Source organism: Lithobates pipiens, unplaced genomic scaffold, assembly GCF_037356315.1.
Source record: "Lithobates pipiens isolate NorthernLeopardFrog02 unplaced genomic scaffold, aLitPip1_a1.2 Scaffold_8, whole genome shotgun sequence".
NCBI classification, from domain to species: domain Eukaryota; kingdom Metazoa; phylum Chordata; class Amphibia; order Anura; family Ranidae; genus Lithobates; species Lithobates pipiens.
The window spans coordinates 515,241,384-515,268,628 of NW_027507903.1; the positions used below are offsets into that span (position 1 = coordinate 515,241,384).

Here is a 27,245-nt window from a genome sequence, read left to right on the forward strand (position 1 = left end):
ACACATTTAGACGGAGAATGAGAATCTGCTGATGAAAATGTACTGTTTTAATCAAGCTAAAACATATTGATATGCCACCTGTTATAACATAATCATTTACTATTTATCTATTTACTGTGGAATTACTGGTTGGAAGTTATAACTTCAATCTTCAGTATTTTGTCCATTAAACCACCTGCTTAAGTACAATTTTAAAAAATATAGTAAACTACGTTAACTGCATGCCGACCAGCGCACGATGATGTACGTCCACACAATGGCACAGCTGGGCATATGGGCATACTTGTATGCCCCCTTTAAGACCTGGTTTAGTGGGCGCGTCCGCGCCCACCGTGTACTCCATGAGCGTGCCCATGGGTCCCACGGACTCGATGTCAAATGTCAGCTCAAATTTCATGAATCGGGTTTACATCCACTTTAAGGATATATGAGTAATTACAAAGTTCAGTAATGATTTTTACCTGCAATTCTCCTGACCTAAAGGAAAAAAGAAGGATTTTTTTTTGCATTTGCCCTGTTAACACCCAGTGGCAACAAAAGATTCACAGCAGATTCTGGCGGTGCAGAGCTCAATTATCAGCGTGCAGCTCTCACCCTTCATCTTGGTCTAATGGCCAGCCACACAGTCACAGAACACAAAAGAAAACACAAGAATGCAATAGAATAAAATATATATGTGACAACACAGCTCACGGTGCTTTACTAATGTTTTATTTTCTATAGCTCAGGACAGTAGGATTGAAACATTGATTCGGCTTTTGTAAGAAAACGAATTAAACTTTTCTTAATTGAGTTTGAGATTTTTTTTTTCTTGTTTTATGTAATAGGAAAAATAACTGTATTTTCAGAATAATATGATCTAGACATTATAGTTTTCCTCTGTTGTCGCTTCTCCTTTCGTCTTCGTTCTCTCCTTCAGTGAGTCATTTGCCAGCAAATGTCAAGACTACAGAAATTCAAGAACAACAATTAGTATATGACTTTAAATGAAGTATCCTCCCCAGGGGCCTAACTATGTGTGATGGAGAACCACAGCAAAAACATTAAAGCCCAACTCCGCGCTCCATGCTCCCCCCACAAGTAGTCCTCCCTGGAGACCCCCTTCCAGCATATGCATGTTATTATACTATTCCTTTAAATATGCTTAAAGATCGGGTCATTCAGGCTGAAAGACCGAGGACATCTTGTGGCAAAGAAAAATATTGCAGTGTATTGCACCAGGAGCTGCATTTTTTTTTTTACAACCAGGAAATAATTGTTTTAATTTTTTGCCCACATTGGACTTAGGCTTTTAGGGGTCCATTACCTCTTTAAACAGAAACATTCTGGCTATTAATACATGTAGCGCCAGCTCCTGAAGAGCACACGCTATGTTTTTGAAATTTAAGGTTACACTTGAACTGCAGTTTGGTTCGGGTATAATTATTCAAAATTTTGACCTCAGCATCAGTCTGACTGGACTATAGGGTGTTCAGCCTGGCCACCGGGGGCACTGTCTCTTCTGGCAGGCATGGAACCACAGTCTGGTTTAAGGTTACTTTCTCTTGGAGCCTGCCCAGTGGGAGTGTCACTCTTGCTGTGCTTTCTGGGAGAGGGTACTTAAGATGCGGACGTCACGTGGTTCAGGGTTCCGATCCAGAAGTATGTTCTGACTCCATGGTCCTGGTCCTCCTGACCAGCCCCCAGGAAGGCTATGGCCTGGGGTGTGGATCCACCCGACTTTATGTCTCGGGGCTGGCTAGCCCGAGGCAAGGAAACGAAAGAAAGGATTCTGAGGTGGCCCGGTGCCTTCTCCAGTTGTGGAGAGGCCCAGCAACTTCGTAGCTATCCAGGGGAGGACTCTTCAGAAGAAGGCCACGTATGGGTTGGCTTCTTAGCAAGAGCCTGGTGAGGCTGAGGGACCTAAGTGAATCCAATCTCGTTGGTATCGCCAAACCAGCTGAAAGATCCAGATATTACACAAGTGTGCTACAAGTTCTACTTTCCTACCATGTTCTACAACGTCTGTGCCAGAGACTTATTTCTACATGTTCTGTTGCAGAGACTTGTTCCTGATTTAAGCACCTTGTTGGTTGCTAGGCCTTGTGAGATAGGGACTATCCAACTTGAGTGAACATCCAGCTGTGAATGGCTATTTTCTGGATTTAGCCAAAGTAAGAGAGTTCTTTATTATTGGCTTTGACACTAAGAGTACCTGAACCTTTCCTCCTAACCCTCTGATTCTATACTAAGAGACTGTTCGTTAACTAAGTTTTTTGCAAATAAAAATCCCTTTAAGCGGATCTGTCCTCAGTCTCTAAAGTTTCTGGGCCGTCTACCATGGGAACCCCCTAGACACAAATTGAGGGGAAGAAGGTAACGGTAAGCTTTTAGAGGTTTCAAGATGATATTAATTCAGGTTATCCATCTTGCTACCTGCATAAATTACTATGTAGGAAAACAGTGTGGGGGCCCCATAGCAGGTTCTTGGTTTGCTATGGCTGTTACACCTAAACTTAGTTTACCATGAGAAACAAGGGATTGATTTTCCCAAATGACAAATAAAACAGAGATACAGGCTCTGTTAGGGTGGGTAAAACAAAAGGGGGCGTTTTTTGTTTTTCTAAAGCGGCCCTGTCGGCAGACCAGTTATTTCAATAAAAAGTCTTTCCATTAAATTATATATACATTTAACACATTTTATTGATGTTATTTACGAAGACTCCCTTATGCAGATATCCAAATGCATAGCTCCCAACTGTCCCTGATTTCAAAGTGTTTTGCAACGCTAAACCTTCCATTTATTTCTAAATTGCTGCATTTGTAATTTCCAAAAGTCAATATAAAGGAATAGTAGTGGTAAAAAAAAAAAAACACTTGTGGGTTTAACCAGTCTTGTTTTTTTTGTAAAATTCTTCTTTAGGGGGCGTGGCAAGGGGTGTGTCCTATGCCTGCAGACTTTTGCTGATAGGTGTCCCTCATTCCCATCTCAAAAAGATGGGAGGTATGCAAATGCCTTAAGACAGGATAGGAATAGGACATTAGCAAACGCGGAACTGTTACTCTAGTGACTCTCTTATAGTTTTCCCCTTCACTCCTCCCCTGCTGCTACATAAAAGTTTATGTAAGGAGGTTAGGGGGATGGAAGAGCTGGGCCAGCACAGTCAGTAATTAGACAATCCCATAAGAGGAGAGGGCCGGCTAAGATGTGCTAAGGAAAGAGGGGACTTTACTAGGGAATTGACTCTTCCTGGAGTAGTCACATTTTCTAGCAGTTTCAGAGGCGCATTGCAAGTAAATTAAAATCATGTATTGAAAGAAAAAATGCTTCAAGTGATCCTTTACCTGCAAATTTTTCTTAAGTTGGCAACTGTATAGGTTTGGACACAGTTTAGGTAATTTAAGTAAAGGTTTGTATAAATCAGGAGAGGAAATGTAAATGTTCTGATCTCAGCATTTAGAAAAATTTTCAGTTACACAATATTTGTAGCAGGAATGCAGATGGAGTCTAATTCGCTGCTGTAGGCAACCCATCCCTCCAGTGCTATGATAGAAAATATGCTAATGTTCATTCTACATTGTCTCCCCCCCCCCCCCCCCCCAAACAAAAAAAAAAAACATCTGAGGGGATAAGGGTAGTAACTAAAATAATGAAATAGATACTAATAGTGAAATTAGATTTTTTTTTCTTTAGTATAGGAAGTGATGGGGAACTTTGGCACCCCAGGTTTTTTTTTAAGTTTAGCATCATGGGAAAAGTAGTTCCAAAACATCTGGTATAGGGTAACTAAAGTGTGAAGGAAAATCCCACATTTTAGGTTTTCACCGCTGCAGGAATAGAAATAGAACTTGGGAAATCATTCAATGGGGAGTCTTGTTCTGGTGACTGTTGCCTAAGCCCTTGTACACACGGTCGGAGATTCCCACGGAATGTGTCCGATCGGACCGTTTTGTTGGATATTCCCACTGTTTTGGTCTACATCGGACTGTGACCAAGTTTTCCAATTTGTTGGTAAAATTTTCCGTCAAAATGCTCCGATCGGACATACTCCGATCATGTGTAGAGAATTCCGATCGGACAAAGTGCCACGCATGCTCAGATCAAATTCCTACAGCAAAGTTATTGGCTACTAGCGTGAACGTAGTCCCGTTGTAACGAAATAACGCCATCACGTCGGATTTTCCGACAACTTTGTCCGACCGTGTGTATGCAACAGTTTCAGAAAAAATCCGTCGGACAAAATCCGAAGGACAATATCCGACGGATTTGGTTGTCGGAATCTCCGACCGTGTGTACAAGGGCTAAGAGGGAAATTCCTCCACTATGGAAAGTTTCCTCTCACTTTTTATTGTGTCTATAAGATAGTAAGGAAAATCTCTCAAGTAGGCACATGACAAAAAACTGACACTGACATGAGGTTTAATCATTTCCTAGTCTATCCAAACTGGAAAAAATGGCTTTACATTTGTTTAGAGCTGACCTCCAGCCATCATTCTGTCTTGCACATTCCCTCTTCTGTGCTGAAATTGCTTAATCTGATTTCACTGCACACCTAGAGCTTCTCACAATGTGAGAGCATTGCGCTCACAGTCCACCCAAATGTGTTAGAAAAGCAAGTGAATATTTGCTTTTCTAACAATGAATCGCCTCTCTGCCAATCAGGTAATGCGGGTCTAATACCCGTTACCCGATTGGCTGAAGGCAGAGGCGCTCCAATTGGACACCTGAGAAAACGGAACAGAGGAGGGGGAAGCATAGAGGACACAGGAGCCATCCCACAGCTTGCCGCCTGACCTGCCACTACAATAGGGTAAGTGCAGGGCAGACAGCGGGCGGGCGTCACAGTGGCGGCATTTGATGGGCACGAGTGGCAGCATTTGATGGGCACAAGTGGCAGCATTTGATGGGCACAAGTGGCTGCATTTGATGGGCACAAGTGGCTGCATTTGATGGGCACAAGTGGCTGCATATGATGGGCACAAATGGCTGCATATGATGGGGCACAAGTGGCTGCATATGATGGGCACAGTGGCTGCATTTGATGGGCACAATGGTTGCATTTTATGGCACAGTGGCTATATTTGATGGGCAGTGAGGCTGTAATTGAGAGGTTTTTTTTCAGTTTGTTTGCCCCCCCCCCCCCCCAAAAAAAAAATTTGAGCACTAGCCACCACTGGTTGTCTACTGATTAGTGGTTGTGTGGTGGCTAGATTTTTTTTTCTCATTTTATTTACCTTCTTAAACTTTCACTTTAACACTGGACTGGAACCCATCTGTAGAAAAAAAAAACAACCATTAAGCTATTCAAATCATTGTTTAAACTTTTTTCAGGACCCACACACATCAATAAGAGTAGCCAACTACAATCCAGGACAGACATGGCTGTAAACCTGGCTCCTTTAAAAGAAGCGTAGAGTTCACCTGGAGCCTATAAAATTCATGTGCTAGTAAACTTATTTTTTGAAAAAAAGGGGATGTGTTGCGCTTCCTAAATACCAAGAAATAAAAATAAAACTCAGAGTAAATACGACCTAATGATACTCAACGAAAGTGTGAATAATCATATAAAATAGGTGCAGTAGTGCTCAATATGTAACACTTAAAGCTTATGAAGGTGCATTTAAATGAACATCTAGTATATAATGTGCTTGTGCGTCACTCCAGTGTCTGGAAATAGGCAAAGATGTGCTTAAAACCATAAAGTGCATGTAATAAATTAATATTACAGTGTATATAAAAAAAGGTAAAGCATCTGTGGTAAAACTGCAAACAAATTTGTATATACAGATAAATCTATGTGGTAAAAATATTCTGAAAAAAATTCTATAAATGCTTTAAAAACAGTGGTTTAAAACGTGCAAAAAACAGAGAGACGTACTAGTATATTCCTTGATAAAAAGGGAACGTAATAGCAGCAAAAACGTGGATCTCGATAAAGTGTCCCATACACGGTCCAATCGTGCAACTTTAAAATGTGATTTCACAACCGTAAATAAAGTGCAATGTGCCAAGATAACTCTCCTCCAACGGTGTTCCGTGCTAGTGCTGGTTATCCTAAATAATTACCTCACGGCTGCAAGGTATGCAGCAGAACAGCAAATTTGCAGGGGGAATTCCGGGGGGTCAAGTGGGCTGTGAATGGGACTTCTGACAGTGCCGTTCTTCCTTGCAGTTATGGCCAACGAAACAGTGCTCAAAATAACAAGTAGAAAATATCTTCCATAGTGTAGTATTTTAAAACAAGCGATTTATTTGCAATGATTAAAACTACTCACAAACAGGAGCGAATGGACAGGTACACACAGCTTAACAGATCGGTGGACGGCTTCCTTAGATACAAACGTCACTTCCGGTTTCCAGTTGAAGTCCATACGTGACGTAACGCGTAGGAAACCGGAAGTGACGTTTGTATCTAAGGAAACCGTCCACCGATCTGTTAAGCTGTGTGTGCCTGTCCATTCGCTCCTGTTTGTGAGTAGTTTTAATCATTGCAAATAAATCGCTTGTTTTAAAATACTACACTATGGAAGATATTTTCTACTTGTTATTTTGAGCACTGTTTCGTTGGCCATAACTGCAAGGAAGAACGGCACTGTCAGAAGTCCCATTCACAGCCCACTTGACCCCCCCGGAATTCCCCCTGCAAATTTGCTGTTCAGCTGCATACCTTGCAGCCGTGAGGTAATTATTTAGGATAACCAGCACTAGCACGGAACACCGTTGGAGGAGAGTTATCTTGGCACATTGCACTTTATTTACAGTTGTGAAATCACATTTTAAAGTTGCACGATTGGACCGTGTATGGGACACTTTATCGAGATCCACGTTTTTGCTGCTATTACGTTCCCTTTTTATCAAGGAATATACTAGTACTTCTCTCTGTTTTTTGCCCATTTTAGACCACTGTTTTTAAAGCATTTATAGAATTTTTTTCAGAATATTTTTACCACATAAATTTATCTGTATATACAAATTTGTTTGCAGTTTTACCACAGATGCTTTACCTTTTTTTATATACACTGTAATATTAATTTATTACATGCACTTTATGGTTTTAAGCACATCTTTGCCTATTTCCAGAGACTGGAGTGACGCACAAGCACATTATATACTAGATGTTCATTTAAATGCACCTTCATAAGCTTTAAGTGTTACATATTGAGCACTACTGCACCTATTTTATATGATTATTCACACTTTCGTTGAGTATCATTAGGTCGTATTTACTCTATGAGTTTTATTTTTATTTCTTGGTATTTAGGAAGCGCAACACATCCCCCCTTTTTTTCTGTTTTCTATTGAGAGTTCACTCAAAAAGTGTTTGCTGCTCCGATTAGAACATATTCTTTGCTTCTTTTCCAAATGTTTTGCCATAGAGCGCAGGAGCCCCTTTAAATAAACTTATTTTTTGACTTGTACCTACAGGAAAGACTATAATAAGGGTTACCTGTAGGTACAAATGAATATTTACTAAACTTGCAACATTTAGGAGATATTCACACTGCATGCAGTCAATGATGTTACTGGCCGCATGCGCTGCCATGCCGGACCTTCAGAGTTTGGCCGTAAATGGGGGCTTCCACACGCATGCGCGGTAGTGACATCATCTTGGCCCTGGCCACTTATGTAGCTGGAGGGCGCGAACCAGAAAGGAAGACTGGGTGAAGATGGAAGCCCTGTCAGCAGTGACAGTGCACTGCTGGAGGGCTTTGTTTTAAGGCAAGTCTTGCACAATGTGCTAGTATGCAATGCATACTAACACATTATGCAATTGTCTGACAGCGGAAAGTTTTTTTTTCTTTTCTTTGCAGCGGTTTACTACCATTTTAAAAGATAGAACTCCCACTTGATATATGATGCAGCTCTTTTTACAGGACCCCCTGCAGAGTTTATATTTGTCTGGCAAGCTGAAGGATGGGCAGTTATTGAGAGTTTAACATCAGAAAAATGTAATTGATTATTCTGTTACTGCTCTCATATAGACAACACATTACTACAGGGTTTCTCAACTAGGATTCCTCCAGAGGTTGTTAGGGGTTCCTTGAGCAATGAGCAATTTCTGCTTCTCAGATACGTTCCCCTTGACACCACTGATCTTTTTACCTCTCTGTAAAGGGGTAATTCTTCACAATAATCACAAATGTAAGGAGTGGTCTTCCCACTGATCATCACTATAATGTATCATGAATTGTAGATATAATAACTTTTAGCATGGGTTCCCTGAAACTGAAAGTTTTTTTTAAGGGTTCTTCCACGTTGAAAAGGTTGAGAAAGACTGCATTACTAGAACAGATGCATGTTTGTTTGTGATTTTTATAGGATAACTGTACTGCATGGTTGCAATGGCTGTCTGTCTGTCTGGCCTGACCTTTCTGTTCATCCTGTCTGTATGTCTGACTGTCCTGCCTATCTGTCTATCTTCATCCGAAAGCATACTTACAACCAGGGCTTTTTTTCAGCGGGAACATGGGGGAACGCAGTATCCGGCACCCCCAGCACTGAATGTATGTACTGGAAAGCGGTGCTGGAAGGTCTGTTGATGCTTGCTGCTGGGGTATCCATTATCGCTGGTGTCGATCTGTTTTGGGGTGGGTGTCTATTGTTGCTGGGTAAGTCTACTGTTGCTGGTGGGGGGGCTCTTATCTTGCTGGGTGGTCAATTGTTGCTGGTTGGGATCTACTGTTGAGGGAGAGGTCTATTGTTGCTGGTTGCTGGAGAGTCTATTAATGATGGCTGCTGAGAAATCTGTTATTTCTGCTAGTGGTCTATTGTTGCTGGGGTGGTATTTTGTTGTGGGGGGTCCATTGTTGCTGGTGGAAAGTCTTTTGTTGTGTGGAGGGTCCATTGTTGCTGGGGGAAAGTCTTTTGTTGTGTGGGGGGTCCTTTTGTTGCTGGAGGCAAAGTCTTTGGTTGTGTGGGGGAATCTATTATTACTGCAGAAGGTCTATTGTTTCTGGGGTGGAGTCTATTGTTGCTGGGGTGGGGTCTATTGTTGCTCATGGCAAGGGATGTTTTAATATCTTTCTTGTTTTCATTAAAACAAAGTAGCACAAAATACCAAATTCTGTATTCTCTGAAAGGTGCAGTACTGGGAGGTGGGTAGGGGGTAGAACCAAGGGATGGTGCTCAGAGAAGGGTAGGGGGCATAGATGAAGTGAGACTCGGAAGGGTGGAGTTCCTGCACTTATTCCTTGAGAAAAAAAGCCCTGCTTACAACTAACACATCTGCAAATCTCTAAACAGTCTTACAAAGGATGAGTGGTGCACTCAAGCGAAAGATGATGGTGTGAGGTCTCTGTCAGGTATAATTAGGAATGTGTCTAGGCAGGAGGTCTGCATCAAATATATAGTGAATCCTCTAATAATTGGGCATTCATTCCACTGGACAACTTTTATTAGGTTTGCCGGGTGACAGAAAGCAAACAATAATGAATCAATCCCACTGAAAGTGAGCAGCAATGTATATGTATATATAGTGTAGACAATATGGCAGATACATTTTGAACCAGCAGCATGAAAGGGGGAAATAATAAGGGACTTTATTCAATACTGCAAATTAATAGATCATTATTGTGTACCTGAAAGCCCTCAGGTAACCTAGAAGCTTAAAGAAAGGTCAGAAGCTGATAGAGGCAGGCTAGTAAATAATCCGGCATCATGATGTGCTTAATTTATTCCATGATCAGCGATCATCTAAGGTAAGTGAAAACATGAAAACTAGAATTTTGAAGGACATAGCGCCTTCATCTTTTCATTATCAAGAGTTTGAAAGGAAAATTGGATCTATCTATAGACAAGGGTGTAACAAAGAGGTACCAACAGAAAACAGAAATAATTATAGAAGACTCTTACCCTCTTCTACCTCCAAACTGATTTCCTTAAAGATGTCATTGAAGAGACCTGGGATGTTAACTCTGCAACAGTAGGTGCCTTCATCTTCCTTAGAGACACCGATGATAGAGAGTGACACGTCTCCATGCTCCAGGTTTCCCTTCAGACGGTATCTGCCAGACTCTGTCCAGGTTACTTCTTCACCGTCAGTCCACAGAAGGGTATCTGTACACTTATACCTTGGGCAACTGCCTTTTCCCCAGCACATCTTGGTGGTACCTTCACTGACATTGTATGAACAGGGCAACTTCACTGTGTCACCAGCTAATACCTTCACATGATCCGCTGTGACGATAGAAGAAACATGTTATATTAAAATTAAAAGAATGTTACATTTGAAAAACAAGAAAGTTTACCCAAAGTAACTTCACTACCGACAAGCTGAATTACCCATCATCTTCGATTATCTGTTGGTGACTTTGGAGGTGAAATCTCTGCAGCCTAGTTTCCAATCTACCAACCTAGCAAAGATATTATAGGAGTGTATGTGTGTGTATGTCTGTGTGTGGGAGGGGGAAGTGCCACTCTGCTTGCTGGATTAGTTATCAATTTTAAATGATAATAGAGGGTGAAAATACACAAGCTGGTAACTAGAATGGGGAGACATCACTTTGCCAACATCATTGAGACCTTTAAAAAGCTGTTCAATATTTTAGCTCATTAGAATCTGCATTGAACAGTCTTAGTTCTAACATGCGTCACAGCTGCATCTAAACTATATAAAAAGTACTTTTATTCAACAGTGGATAGATTGCAAAAAGGTCAGAAACTGCTGGCTGTGTCCCCCTTGGGAAGGATTATCCTCACTTCCTGTGCAATAACCAAAACAAGAAGTGATAAAAATCTCCCTAATGGGAATTTTAGGACTTGCTCAGGCTGATGGGTTGTGTTAAATGGGCATTATTGTGCATTTTATGTGCGTTGTGTTAAGGAGCCAATTTATTCTGAATGAGCTGCAATGCACCAAATATATTGCATGCCATACTTTTCTTGACGCAATGCAACACACATGTTGCTGTTAGTTTGCAGTAACTCATGGTAAAACATGCTTCTTACAGTGTGTTAACACAATGCATCAGTATGAACATGCCCTTACACACCTGGAACTGTAAATCTGCAATATATTACATATTTGTTCTTGGGTTTAGATACCCCATTTTATTTTCAATACAAGTTGTTCTCTGATTGGATGAAGTAGAGGGAGGGGTGGTGATGTCACAATCTCTACTTCATCAAACTAGAAAACAACCTTGTATTTACTGAAAAAAAACCACAAGGCTCTGCCCACACAACCATGCCATTCATACACGGGAATCTGTGAATTAAACTATAAGTGCCATCTGCCAATGCAACAGATGGCTTGTAGTTCTCAGTGAACTGCAAGGGTGCTGATGAGAGCCCATGTAGTCTATTAACACTTCCTCCAGCTTTCAAACAGAAAGCCCATACAGATGTATGGGCAAGAAAGCTGGGGGACGTGCCTTCAGGAGCAGGTCTTTGCAGCTGCAGTCCACTGATCGCGGGTGCAATGCTTTGCAGACGCCTATGAAAAAAATACTGAATGCACATTTTTTTTACAAAAATATGTGCATTTATTTAGTTCTTTTCATGAAGGTGAATGTAGCCTTAAAAGGCTCTAGAGAATCAAAACAGAGCAGACTAATATACATCAGTTTGATATATCTGTTATAAAAATTGGCTTGCATGTGGAGGTAGTTCTATATACCTTTATTACAGATTCCTAAAACATTGTGCTAAACTGAGCTGCCTCTTAAAGCCAGGTAGCACATGCCACCTATATATTACTATGTTGAATCGTTACAGAGATTTCCTTTAAAAAGCCTGCTGTCCTTCATCTTTTGTTTGTGGTTCAATTTGCAGTTTCATACAGTTCTCCATATATATTACATGATCGTGACTTGTTTGGGCTTGGGAAGTCAGCAGGTGTCTAAAGGATGGGACATCAGAGTTCCCAAACCAGCAGCTGAACATAACTGTGCTGTTCTGTGTACATACACTAATCACAGTTAGTTCTATGTTCCAGATTGCCAATCCAATGTCCTATTAAGCCCCAATAAAAGACGTGTTACTGGGCCCCCAAAATGCATTGGCTGCTGTAACCATTTAATATTTGTAAAAAACATAATTTTAGACTCAAACATATTAGTGGGGTGCTTTAATCTCCAGGTCAATGTTTTGAGTGATCATAATTGGCCCCTGGTTTTCAGAAGCTGCAAACCTACCAATAGGATGTCCTACAGAGAGTAATGAGAACACAGCAATGAGATTCATCTGAACACAAAACCATCCCCTACTCCCAGTTCCAGATTCCAGTGCCATCTACCTAACCCTTATGCCCCATACACACGGTTGGAAATTCCGAAGGAAAAAGTGGGATCGGATCGTGTTGTCGGAAAATCCGATCGTGTATGGGCTCAATTGGAATTTCCGACGGAAAAAGTTTCAGAGCTGGATGTAAATTTTTCTGACAACAAAATCCGATCGGACTTTTTCCGATCCTGTGTAGAGAATTTTAACACCCAATGTGCCACGCATGCTCAGAAAAAATTTGGAGACGAAAGCTATTGGCTACTGGCCTCTACGTAGTCCCGTCGTACGTTTTTTACGTCACCTCGTTCTGAATGATTGGATTTTGGGGTGACGGGGCACGGGGTTCCCCTTAAAATCCATACCAGACCTGAAGGGCCTGGTATGGATCTTAGGGGGGACTCGCCCGCCATTTTTTTTTTTTTACATTTTGGTGTGGCGTTCCCCTTAATATCCATACCAGACCTGAAGGTTTTTTTTGCTTTAGAAATGTCATTTTCTCATATGTTTTGTCGCAGTAAAACATATGAGAAAGATGTGCCACTTTATAAGCAGACTAGGGGGACCCCCAAGACATGATATTTGAAGGAATATTTAATTTTTATTCTTTCACTTTAAGCATTTTTAAAATCACTGCTCCTGAAAAACGGCAGTTTTAAAAAGTTTTTTTTTTTTTTTTTGCATTGATACGGCTCATCCCTAGTGTTCAGTGGTTTGACCTACCTGCTTCCACATCTCTAAAAGATAAAGTAGTGATGTGGGGGCCGGAAGATCAAATCACTGAGGTGGGGAGAATGGAGGAATCACAGTGCCCACTGAGGGATCATGAAAATGGGACTCCCAGAAGTGTCAGATCCTTACCCAGCGCTTTCAGAGACACTTCTCTTCTTTGCATTGAGCCTTTTATTGTACAGTTTTAGTTTAGTGACTGAGTTGTGTTAAAGCTACAAATAACTTTCCTGTTTGTGACATGAATGCTGTATTCAATCGTCTTTGCTACTGACATTATACTGACACTGAGAACTAAATTCACAACCTAAAACCACGTATTCAATCTGACACCACCCCTTTAAATCAACCATTGGTTTGAACACTAAAAGAATAATTTACTGTTGTGTATCTCTAGGCGGACTTCCTTCTTTATGTCATTGAATACTCCTGGGACTCTCACTCTGCAGCAGTACACTCCGCCATCATTCTGATTAACGTTATTGATAGTCAGCGATACGTTCCCCTTCATTATGTTATCTTTTAGCTGGAATCTATCATCTTCTCTCCAGGTTACTGCATCACCATCTGTTTTAAGAACCTCATTGCGGCAGGTAAGTATTCCACAATGTCCTCGTCCCCAGCACATCGAGCGTTTTCCGGAATCAGTGGCATAAGAGCAGGGCAGCGTCAGTTTATCACCCAGAGATCCCCTCACCAGATTCACTGTGAATGGAAAGGAAAAGTATATAGTAAGAAGAGCACTCCAATCACATTCAGACATCATAGCAATACTTACACGGAATGTGACCTACCTGCCCAGAACTTGTTCTTGGACACACTAGGCTACTCACCTGTGTGGTTATGGGGGTTAGTAACCAGTCATTCTGGAAATATTAACCCCAAAGCTTTCCTTCAGGTATTCTTAGCTCTACCTTGTTTTTAATGATTTGGGGACTAATTTGCCTTACATAAAAACTGTTAGCTATGTGTTCGCAGTCTGGCAAATTCAAAGCCTCAAATAGCAATGAAAAAAAAAGAAAGTTTTAAGCTCACTAGTTGCTGGGTGTAAAAGTGACTTTTACAAAAAAAAATGGAGGCACCTTTTTTAATATAGACTACTGTAACTTGCTCCAAGACAACCCCATGATCATCGGGGTGCTGGATATGAAGATAACTGTTTATTTTTAAGGATACCTTTTGGAATAATGCTGCCACACCAAGGGTCACTCTCCATAGATCATATAGTGGTGGCTAACTTACTTGATATAGGGGGCATCAAGTGCAGCCCCGATATCACCCAAGGGCTGTGCATAATATACAGAATATTTAATGCTTGCTACTGCTACTAAAAATGGTCAGACTGGACATACTACAGTGGAAGGGCAGAGACAGTAGGCATGCTACAAGAGACTGTCACAGAATGGGAACATGCTATAAGACGCTGCTAGAGATCAGTGCAATCACTGCTCCGTGAAGTCCCCTTAAAACATTACTGGCACCATATTTGATATTCCTGTCAGCAAGATCCATTAATAATTAAAAAACTGTAAAAAAAAAAAAAAAATAGACAAATGATTTAGCTATTAGAACACAGATTAAATAGATGTCCTTTGCTCTACTTCTGTAAGTACCTAGGCCAGTACTACATCTTGGTGGGGACCACGGGCCGCATAGTAGGTATCAAAGTGCCACAAGTTGGACACAAGGGCCATTTATCTTCCGAATAACACTAAAGGCCAGCTGCCACCAAAGCTCTCAATGGTATAGATGCCCATGAGTATTGCTAACATATGGGGGAAACTCCCCTCAATGGAGATAGAAACAGCAATAAAAACCTGACAGAGTTTCCATCCATTGCCCACCATATTCATGGCTAAAAGAAAAGGCTTTGGGGGCAGTTGGACTTTGGACACTAAAGTGTCTAAAATACAAATGTCACTATTTAATTGGCTTTTATTATCACCATTTTATTAATTACCTGTACAGACTAGTGGAGAATGGACTAACTCTGAAGTAATTTGGCTCTGCAGCATACAGCACCAGATGTACTGAAAAGGTATGTGCAGACAAGAGGAGAGAGATGACCTCACCAGTCAGCTGCTGCTCCCATACTGTGTTGGATGTGTTGTTGGATGTCCAGTACCTGGCTGTGCGGTCTTTCAGGGATGCCTGGATCACAAGACTTGTTGAACAATATAACAAATCCTTTCATATCTAAAACAGTTTCCATATGTAGCAAAGTCCCGGGCTCCTCGAGGCCTAATGGTGACCCCCAGAGTTAGGGACAGCTGACATTCTTCCGTGTTGAGTGGATTGCAAGGCATGGTGGGTGTAATGCAAGATGAAAGGGTGGGCGCTAGACACTTTTAGAATGCAAAAAGAGATTTATTGTCTCTTAAACAGAGCTGTATAAGAGAGGGTTAGGGCCAGGACACCCTTGAGTAGATGCAATGTTAATTGGCAGACTCTGAGACTTCTATAGGTAGACAGCTATACAGGTGAAGACTTCCAGCCAGACGCCACTTCTGTATAGGTAGGACTGTTATCTCCTATGCAACAAGCTTGTAGAAGTTACTAACAGCAATTGAAGTCAACTATTTGCAACACGAACAGTTCTTAGTTTACTTCACCATCACTCATTGTGGGTCTTCACTCAATGAGCTCCCAGGCTCTCTCACTAGACTTAAGATCCACTAGAAACTGGATCCCCTGAGCTCTTACACTGGTAGAACTCAGTATCGTCCTCAAGCATCACCCCTGTTTCCCTGCTGGGTCCCTGGCTTGGCACTCACAGATACATTTCAAGCTTCACCCCTGCAGACACACTAGGTCCCTGGCTTGGCACTCACTGATGCTTCACAAGCATCACCTCTGCTGTCCCACTGGGTCCCTGACTTGGCACTTGCTGAAGTTTCCCCACTTCTTCACTGTCCCCAGCTGGCGAGAAATCTGCTCTGGTACTGGCCTCAGCTTACTCACAGTAGTCTCCGGTAACAGGGAGGGTGGTCCCTTAGTGGTGACAGCTTCCCCTCTACCTCCGACCACAACGGGTTCCCGGTCTGGCAGAACCGTTACTTCTGGTTGAACTACAAGGCTACAAGCCTATGCTGCTTTTCCTGCTTCTGGATAGGCCCTCCGACAGCCTAGAAGCCAGATTTCCTTAGTTTTCGAGCCTAGCAGCACGGGGCAATACGACACGTCTACCCAGGCAGCTGTCCAGGTGGCACAGAATCCCTGATCACCTGATCAGCTCACTGAATGAGCCCAGTTAAACACATCAATATTTACCATCACTGTCCAGGCTGTCCGGTGACGTCACGGACATCGACGTCACTGGACTCCACCTAGGAACCTAGAAAGCCAGGACAATCTTTACCAAATAAAAGACCATACTGTTCAGGGTGTTTTTTAATAATAATTTTCTATTTTTTTAACATTTCATATGTATTTTTATTATTTTTAAAGGTGATTTCCAGGCTGATATCCATCCTCACAGTGAATGCAGGTATATATTTGTTACAGAGATGGACGTATTAGGCGACCCATCAGAATATCTAATGGAAGTGACGTTTCTTCACCGCCATCTTGCTTCACCCCACACTCCTCCACAGTAAGGATACACTGAGAAGGGGGCAAGCAGTCATCTTGTTACGCCCACCGGAGTTTTGCATTTTACGCTTTTTTTTTAACAGTAAACTGAGTTTATATAGTGAAATACAGTACTTAGAACTCCGTGTAAATGTTTAAATGCAGCGAACTTCGGTGCGATTAGCAAACCGCAGATCAGCAGGCTTGCCGCTGCTTTTAAAATTCATCATCTAAAAAGTCAGATGGAGTTCTAAGTACTATATTTCACAATATAAAAATAAGCGTAAAATGCAAAACTCTGGTGGGTGTAACAAGATGTCTGCTTGCCCCTTCTCAGTGTATCCTTACTGCGGGTTTCTTCGCCCTTCTCAGAGTATCCTTACTGCGGACTTTCTGCGCCTCAGCTCCTGGGGGAGGCTTGATGTTGCGACCCATGCACAAAGGGACAACTCATGCTCGGCATTCCTATGGGGTGTAAGTTCTGTGGACTTGACCATCTTTTTTCTATATAAATGTATTTCTATATAATATTTCTCATACTATGGGCTTTTTAATTTAGAACACCTGTTATTATTCATTATTTACAGACATTATATAATCGCTCCTGATGAGTCGGTCTACTGACGAAACGCATCAAGCTATTGAGGATGCAATCCCTCACATTTCCATAACTTTTTACAACATTTTTATGAATTCTATTGTATATTATTACTGTACTATTTCTATGATATTTGTATAAATCTTTTTCCCTGTTATGATAATTAAGGTCTATATCATGTTTACTCGGATGTCAAGTCTGTACATGTATTGAACACTCATTTGTCACATATAAATGCTCCCTGACATTCATGTATAACTAATAATAAAATTTCTACTCTTACATTGTTTTTAAGCCTGCCTCATTTAAAGTCCCATACTCGTTTTGTCTTTTGAATTTATAATAGGGATGGAGACGCACTACCCCCTCCCCCCTTCCTTGTGCGTTTCATTTAAAGTCCCAGTATATGGAGATATACATTCCCCCCTTTTTGTATGTTGGTTTGTGGTAAGGCTGAATAAATCTTAGGCATGGTATACCTCCCAACATTTTGAGATGGGAGAGACACCTACTAGCAAATGTATGAAGGCATAGGACATGCTCCCCGCCACACCCCCTTAACCACTTTCAGACCGGACCAATTTGCTGGTCAAAGACCAGACCACTTTTTGCGATTCGGCACTGCGTCGCTTTAACTGACAATTGCGCGGTCGTGCGACGTGGCTCCCAAACAAAATTGACGTCCTTTTTTTCCCACAAATAGAGCTTTCTTTTGGTGGTATTTGATCACCCCTGCGATTTTTATTTTTTGCGCTATAAACAAAAATAGAGCGACAATTTTGAAAAAAACGCATTATTTTTTACTTTTTGTTATAATAAATATCCCCCAAAAATATATAAAAAAATTTTTTTTTCCCTCAGTTTAGGCCGATACGTATTCTTCTACATATTTTTGGTAAAAAAAATCGCAATAAGCGATTATTGATTGGTTTGCGCAAAAGTTATAGCGTTTACAAAATAGGGATAGTTTTATAGCATTTTTATTAATCATTTTTTATTATTTTTTTTTTACTAGTAATGGCGGCGATCTGCGATTTTTATTGTGACTGCGACATTGTGGGGGACCCATCGGACATTTTTGACACATTTTTGGGACCATTGTCATTTATACAGTAATCACTGCTATATAAATGCAGTGATTCCTGTGTAAATGACACTGGCAGTGAAAGGGTTAACCAGTGGGTGGCAGTGTAGGGGTTAAGTGTTCCTAGGGGTGTGTTACTAACTGTGGGGGGGTTGGGCTTTCATTTAGTGTACACTGATCTCTGCTCCAATCACATGGAGCAGAGATCAGCGTCACTAGTTGCTAGGCAGAATGGAAAAATGTTGTTTACACAGCATTTCCTCCATTCGGCCGCTCCGTGAGACGATCGCGGGGATGCCCGCGGCGATCGAGTCCGCGGGTCCCGCGACCGGACTCACGGGGGTCCCAACCAGCGCGGGAGCACGCCGCCGCCGGCGCGCTCCCGATGGCAGGGCGGCATCGAATATTGGACGTGCCTGTACGCCAATATGCCTGCCCGTGCCATTCTGTCGACGTACATCGTCGTGCGCTGGTCGGGAAGTGGTTAAAGGGGAATTCACCAAAAAAAATTGTTAATTAAATCCACAAGGGTTTTTTTTTACCACTATTCCTTTATATTGGCTTTTGAAATTCACAAATGCAGCAATTTAGAAATTTGATGAAAGGTTTAGCACTGGGAAACACTTTTTTGAAAGATAAAAAGTGCATTTTATATAAAACTATATAAATCAGACAAAAACGAGGGACAAATGAGGGGGAAAGAGGGACAGAGGGACATTGCTCCAAATCAGGGACAGTCCCTCGAATACAGGGACAGTTGGAGCTATGGGAATGGATTGCTAGAAATACAATTCTTTTGGCAGGTAGTACATGTTCCTTATATGTATTTCAGCTGTATATTCTAGGAGTTAAGCTTTAACAATTTATATTGTTTTTGTATCATTTACATGTGAATTAAGTTGTCTATGCTGTGGGCAGAAAATGTTCACCAATGACTACTAAGCAGTGTAAATTCAACTTGGTAAATGAGCTAGTAGTAAATATTAACATCAATACCATCTTCAACTTCCAGCTGGACATCTTTCTTCAGGTCATTGAACGGCCCTGGGATCTCCACCCTGCAGCAGTATGTCCCTTCATCTTCCTTGAACACGCCATTTAATGTCAGCGAGACATCCCCCTCCATTATATTTCCTCGTAACTCATATCTGTCTGATTCACTCCAGGTTACTTTGTCTCCATCAGTACTGAGCACCTTATTGGGGCAACCTGTGAACCCACAGCTGCCTCGCCCCCAGCACATTGGACTCTTGCCTTCCTTAGCGGAGTATTTGCAGGGCAAGCTCAAAATACTATCCACTGGTCCCCGCACAAGATTATCTTGTAAAGCTGTAAAGAGAACAGAAGTTGTCAAACATATACTGCCAAAACATAAGTCACACTCATGCAAACAATGATCATTTTGAACAAGCTTGGATGGGTAACTTTTATGGCAGATCTCACCCTTTAACTTTCATTGGCAGTATGCTCTGGTTGAGGCGATCCCAAACAAACCTCAAATACAATATAGCATACAAGTATCGCAGCACACTGTGTTTTATTCTGGTGTGAAGTAAAAAAAAAAAGCTGCAGCTCAAATCCCCCGCCCATTGGCCATGCTCCTCTGACATGTTTCACCCACATTGGGCTTAATCATAGAGGTAAGCATGTCTTGTGGCAAAGGGATTATATATGCACACACACACACACACATCATAAACCAGGTGAAATGTAATGGTTCTAAACATGGCACATGAATGAAGAGCTCTAGATCTTGCTTCTTATCAACTCAATAGCAATGCACCGTGCAGAGGAAAAGGCTCTTCTTTATGTCCACAGACAAAGAAGATCAAGAAGTAGTAAAAAAAAGGAGAAAGAGAAAAAAAAAGGAGAGAAAGGAAAAAAAGGGATAAAAAAATCATTATGACTGATGTATAAGTAAAATTGTTGTATGCATTGCTGTGTGTGTTAATCCAATATATGCTACATAAAAAGGGAGCATTGTACAAAGGAACCAATAATAATTTTTTCAGGTATGTTGCAAATATTGGATTAATGGACGCATACAACAATTTTGTTTATACATCGGCCTTAATAACCCCCACCGCTCCCCCTTCTGGTATTCTTTTTTTGCTTTTTTCTTTTCTTTCTCTTTATTTTTCTCCTCTTTCTTATTTATTTCTTTTTTTTACTCTTTTTTTATCTTATCTGTTTGTGGTCATTAAGAGCCTTTTGCCTTGTACACTGCATTGATACTGAGCAGTGAAACCTTTAGCTCTTCATTTTTGTGAACGGTTTAGAACTATCATGTTTCACCTTGTTTGTGGTGTTTCTGCATATAATCTCTCTGCCATAGGGAATGTGTACCTTTACAAATAATCCCAATGTCGGTGAAACATGTCAGAGGGGCGTGACTGATGGGCAGGGATTTGAGCTGAACCCTCTTTCATTTACTTCACACTAGGGTACAGTGTGTGGTGATACTTGAATGCTATATCTTGAAGCTAGATGTATCCTGTATCTTGAAGCAAGATGTGGTCTGTCTCTGCCTGGTCTTTAACCACAGGCGTGCACATGGGAGTTATGCCACCTCCGGCGTTAGCCCCTTGCTAGCAGCTCACCACTGTCACATACACACAGCTTTAGTGCAGCCTAAATGGTGGACCGACTGACAGTACAGTCTGGACCATTAACCAGCCATTTCTCTGTTCTGAATATTCAGGAATCTGCAGTCATTGGTTGCTAGGATTGCGGGGCATCATAGCAAACAATGATGTCACATGTGTGCCCTATCCTGCAGTATGATTCTCCTCCCAGGCCTCCCAGCTCCCGCCGCCTACCTGCCCAGCTCTGCAGAGTCTATAGTTAAGTCATGAGACTCTGAGGGGGGAATCTGATGTATGGGGGCTCTGATGGTTATAAGGGGGCTTCGATTGGGGAAAATTATGTAAGGAGGCTCTGATGGAGAAATCTTATGTAAGTGGGCTCTGATGGGGGAATCTGATACCCTGTACATAGTGCACTCCTTAACTCTGTGTGTATGTACATATATATGTATTTACACGTGCACACACATGTGTGTGTTTGCTATTTGGGGTGCACACCCTAATGCAATAGGCTGCACACATCTGTGGCCTGAGTGTACACCCAGGAGACTGATACTGCAGGTTTGGATTTGTGCAGATCGGTTATGGTATTTGTGAAAACCTTGAATACAGTTTCAGAGGTAACTCTGGAGCACGCGGTTCAGCACAGGATGCCCAGCACATTGCTAACCAATCAGCATGGATAATTTACAACACATAGCCAGCCAATCAGCATAGAGCATTCACAGATCTGTAGACATTGAGAAAGCTGAATGTTTTTAGGGAAGAAGCAGATGTTCACATGGAGAGGTTTTTCCAGGAAAAAAAAGATTGTTAGTGACATAAACACCAAATATATACCAAGACTGGTATCAAAACGTTTGCAGTTGGGAAACATGGGCATCACCGCCATTTGTAGTGTGTTGTATTGCACAGTAATGCAAAACTGGGCATTGCTGTGTTTTACATTCACAAAAAAGGGCCATGTGCAGTTTCCTGTGCACTGGGATACATTGGCAATGCAATGAGAAGTGATATAACTCGTGTTTACACGCCACACAGTTTTGACGCAGGCTGTAGAGATTTTTTTTTTTCTTTTTAAACATTTTTTTATGATGCAATAATAATGAAAGCCGTTTAAAATCAACTCTAAATAAAGTTACTTACAATGTTGTATCTCCACGTTTATCTCCCTCTTCAGGTCATACTCGTTGGTCTTCACTCGACAACAGTAGGTGCCACTGTCATCCAGAGTGACATCATTGGTCTCTAGGGATGCATCCCCATTTACCAGGTTCCCTTTCAGCTGGTATCTTTCTGATTTTCTCCAGGTCACTTTGTTGGCATCAACTTTGGTGATGGGACTGTTACAGCCCAGAGCTGAGCAGCTGCCGCGCCCCCAACATAAGGTGGTTGGGTTTTTGCTGGCTGGGAATGTGCAGGTCAAAACCAAACTTTCTCCCACCAACCCGGTCACACGATATGCTGATATTAGGGCTGTACAAGCAGAAGAAAGACAAACATAAGTACAAGTAAGGGAGCTTTCCTCCTAAAATAGAGCATGTTACTTTTGAAGCCTAACTCCAGACAAGATTTATTTTCAGTTTTGCCTTCAGTAGGAAAGAGTCCAATTTGGAGGCATTGCGTTTTTCGACTGTGTCCCAAATTTGAAGATTTTCTTAATTTCCTGTTACTGTAACAAATGGCGAGTGCAGTTATCGACAGGACAGAAAGGCATGGGCAGCAATAAAAGTAAAAACAGAAATTTTAAGCACTTACCACTTCACATTAAAAAAAATAATAAAAAGTACTGGCTGGACATACAGTAGTTATAAATCAGATTAATACACCATGTGACATTTTCTAATTGGTTGTATCTACCTGGAATGGCTCTTTTGGTATTTATCTTCTTCTATCAGTCTTGCTTTTAAGGTACCAGATCTTTTCTAAATTAAAATTTCTCAGGTCAGGCCCCAACCAGAAGCTGCCTTATAAGCAAACAGAGGACTCCCATGTTAAACCAAATCCATCTGTCCATCTCTGCTCAGTTTTCCCTCATTGGACAATTTAAACTGTATCCAAAAACAAAAAGGTAATATTTTGAAGTTTACCAATACTCAGATTTGGTGTCTGCTTTAATATTCAGATTTTAAGCTACTTTGCCCCCTATACTTTTCATTAAATGATCCAGCCAGTAAGAAAACTTCCAGTCCAAGTGTGGATGCTCTATCTACGGAAGAGCAATGGAGACATGCCTGCAGCATTGTCTTTAGAGGGTAGTGCTGGATGGACTAGTAGATTTAGAAAAACTTTAAGTTTTTTAAGTAACAGAATAAAGTCTAACTCCAGCCAAGACTTTTAGCTGCTAGAAAAACATTTTTATACTTTTAGGATACAATAACTCTTTTTTTTTTTTATAAGCTGACCATTGTACGCACCGCTATCAGTGTTTAATGGTTTGTACCAAGCCTCTAATTATCACTTCTGTTAGACAGCTTGGTAACAGACTAAAGCTGCTAAATGCATAAACCAACAGAAAAACAAACATTGTCTTCCATCAACGCTATACAGCTCGGATGGATAAATCTTCCACTGTGCTTATTGCATTTTGACAGTCAGCCCCAGCAGTTGTCAAAAATACCTGAACAGTCGACAATTGTCTTCCCAGGTTCTTCATATTTGAAAGTGAGGGATTTCAGGTGGAAGGCAGGCAACAGGACCACCCACTTAATGAATATTGGTGGGTTCCTCAGCATGTCCCTCTGCATGCTCACGTCCAATGCACAACTATGGGCTTCTTTGCTTCCATATTTTGTGCTATAAGGTGTCTCCTTTCTCATCTCAGAATGTTGATAGGCATGTATTAGCTTACTATACAAACTTAGCTCAGGGTTACACTGGCAAATTAAATCTATCTGCTATGGAGAGATAGAATCAGTTGCCGGCGGCCATCTCATGTGGAACACACTGAAATCAATGCAATGCTATATGAATAATGGAATGAAGCCATTACATCATCCAGTAGCAGAGAGATTTAATCGTCCATGTAGGCTAAATATCAAAGAAATCAAACATTCCAAAATCTGTGAGGCTGAGCAATACCAGATTTAATTTTAGGTGAAATAGAAGGCTCTAGGCAAAATAGTAGAGTTGCCGAATCCTTATTAACTAACATTAAGAGGGCCATTTATAAATGTTCTCACCAAGGATTGATACAATTTTCCAACAGAATTCAATTAGAAAAATGTGTAAACCCTGGGTAATATATATATATATATATATATATATATATATATATATATATATAAAATAGGGTTTAAATACACCTACGCAATGTGGTATAGTAACCACAAAGCACATTAATGTGAATTATGTGGGTTAGCGTGTGGTGTTTCTGTTCTGTACGGCAACATAGTGCCAACACACAAGCATTTCAGCATACAATAATGCACAGAAATGCACGACCATACATTGTGGTGTACTGCGTTGGAAAAATTGCTGCAGATCCATCTGCTCTTGTGCGTTAGCAGCTCATTAAAAAGTAATTGGCTGCCTTAAGGCGACACACAAGAGTGGACAGGCCTGGATGGGCTTTTAGTCTTTATTGTGCTGTCTTGAAATTCACTGTGAGCAAGAAGTTACTATAGTCAAAATTTCTAAAGAAACTACTATTACTCTGTTCACAAATTCTACCCAAAGTAATTTTTGTAACTATATTATTTTTTAATTTATGTTATATGAATTTATGTATCTATGGCTAGTTCTGTGACATCTAAAGGGGATCAATTAAATAATAGTCTTAAAATTCAAGCCTAAACCTTTCTTTCTTTTTGGCTTTGCATAGGGACACAGACAGCAATACAAACCTATTGAGAAGACCCATTCCCCCCCTCCAAAGGTATTAGTTGGCTGGAGTTACACTTTAATATGTATAGGGCAAGATGCTAGATCCAGCAGATCACATCTATATTTGTCTTAAACTCCTAATCCATCCAAAACAATATTTTTAAGTTTTTAAAAACACTTTTAGCAGCATGGACAAATATATTTCAGGAATGGAAAATATTTCTGATGGAGGGGATATACAGTTGTTATGAGCGAGATTTTCCAACATGCAGAACATGGCTTACAGTCAGTGCTACACTGACCACCTTCTTTATCCTGAACATAGAATGTAGCAACAAAACATACATGTGTTTTTACACCGGTATTCATATTTTACATAAAGTGAGCAAAATGTGCGGTCTGCCATGGATGATCTCTTTTTGAAAAACCTAATTGTCATTATAGTGATCCTGTGGCTTCAGTACTTTAACCACCAAATAGTGTACAGATCAGGAAGGTCAAAGAAATATCAAATGATTATCTTCTTTTCTGGATTAATGGTTCATAGTAAAAAGAAAGGGTGGGTGGAGGACAGCCTGAAAACCAGGCAATTTGCATTTTAAGGAGAATTTAATAACATCAGTCATCATGCTTTCCCTTGGCTGGCTTTCTTGAAGACCCTTTTAAATTTGCAGTGCAGTACCACAAGAAGTGGGTCTGTACTGGTATTAGCCTCTCTTTACCATGAAGTGAGAGTCAGTTACCAGCACTCAACTGTGAAAACTGAGGGGGGAGGGATTTACTTAAATTTGTGCACACAGAATCTGTTGCAGATGTGCATAGCAACCAGTCAACTTCAGCTTGTTCAATTAAGCTTTGCCAATGAAACCTAGAAGCTGATTGGTTACTATGAAGAGCTGCACTATATTTTGTGTGCACCTGTTTTAGTAAATCTCCCCCTTAGTGTCAAAGTAATTTACTAAATGAAACTCAATTTTCACAATAAAACTTTGGAGTTCTAGTGTTTGCTTCTTTCTGGATCAAATGAACAGCGCCATTACAAAAGCACCCACATTTTTGATAGGCAAAATTCTGTTTAGTGCGTTGGACTGTTTTCCAAATGAAGTGTTTACTTTAGATCTGTTCATTCAAAGGCAATAGATGTGATGCCCTTGGTACAAATCGAAAAAAATATATATTTTTGGTTACTGAATTGCCCATTAATTTCTAATTTCTTTCCGCTGGAATGTCCGCCCTGCTTTCCCTGTCACATGATCTCATTTCTTTTTCTGCATTCAGTGTAATGTATAAAAGTAAAGATTCAATGGAGAGAAATCCCTTTAAATTGCTCCCAATGGGTAAGCAAAGCTGGGAACCAGGTGTAGAGATCTTGTGATGTATTGCTCATGAAATATATATATATTTAGCAGATGAGCATTTTCCCAAAATGGAAATATTAGATTCAGATAGATTTAGCACATAATGCTTCCCAAGACCTGTTCTGATTATCCCCCAATCCCCCCCCAGTGCAGCACTTACCTGGTAAAACCAGTAGGACAGTGGACAGCAAGCAGAGACCCATGGTTGGTGATACACAGAGGAAACAAAGGCAGAGAGTCCTCAGGCTGCACAGGGGGCAAGCTAATATGTGGAGGGAAAAGGAAGAGGATGAGCTTGTGTAAATACAAAAACAGGCGTCACCTTTGTATTATTACAGTGCTGGTAATAAAATAATTGCTTGCAAGGCAGAAACAAATCTGAGCATTTTCAGGAAGACTACAGAGCAGTATTTTGCATTTACTTAATACACACAAGGGCAAAGGCCATGGAGACACACATGGGGCAAAGGCCAAGTGAAGGCCATGGACAAACGTTAACAGAGTTTAAGAGAACATGTCCCCGCCGGTCTTATGCAAAAATCTAAATATTCAGTCAAATTATCATAAATATGAAGACATACTTGTATTGTCCTACTTATATAGCTTAATTTACAAAAAGTCAACTGACGTTTGACAGTTACTGCTTGGTCAGCTACTGGACACCACTTAAGCTATTTCCCAAGACAATTCTGAACAAATTTTTTTCCTTTCAAGAGAGACGTGTACATGTTTTCAACTGTAGGGTGTTATGTATTCTCATAACCTGATATAAAAGCCCAACTCCAGCTATTTTTTTTTTTTTAAAGAGCACTTGTGAAAAAGAAAAAAAGCAGCTCTGGCTGCAATAATCACGATTAAGGATATACTGTTGATATTAAGGGCGCCTAATTTGATAAGTAGATTGTATTTATGCTCCTACTGTACTATGTTTTGGCTGTTATATGATAAGCCATTTTAATGCAAGGTGCAAGTTTTGTTTGGTTTATGTTTTTTATTTTATTTTTTATTTATTATTTGATAAACTCTGATATTTAATTAATATATTTGATATATTATCTGTTTGTATGTATAATTATAAAAATAATAAAAATTATTTGATTAACAAAAAGGATGTAGGGCATCATGGACCTGTCTTGAGAATGCTTCACAGGGCTATTTCATAATTCCACATTTTAGGGTCCTTTGTATATTTTCTTGACTAATCTTAGCTGCTCTGTTGGAAAAAGTCACAGCATTTTGTACCTGAAATTTATACACACAAATTTTGAAAATCCACAGTACTATGTATATCCTGTAT

The 27,245-nt window shown here is 40.7% G+C and overlaps 1 protein-coding gene across 1 annotated transcript; it reads right to left on the reverse strand.

The window, feature by feature from the left end:
- Positions 1-689: 689 nt before the first annotated feature.
- On the reverse strand, positions 690-26,263 carry LOC143960634 (polymeric immunoglobulin receptor-like). Its single transcript, XM_077469412.1, has 7 exons — positions 26,109-26,263; positions 21,912-22,241; positions 19,177-19,509; positions 13,310-13,633; positions 9,833-10,156; positions 5,215-5,253; positions 690-946 (listed from the first exon to the last, which is right to left on the reverse strand). The coding sequence occupies exons 1-6, from the start codon at positions 26,149-26,151 to the stop codon at positions 5,219-5,221; spliced, it is 1,389 nt and encodes a 462-aa protein (XP_077325538.1). The 5' UTR covers positions 26,152-26,263; the 3' UTR covers positions 690-946; positions 5,215-5,218.
- Between the last annotated feature and the right edge of the window lie 982 nt (positions 26,264-27,245).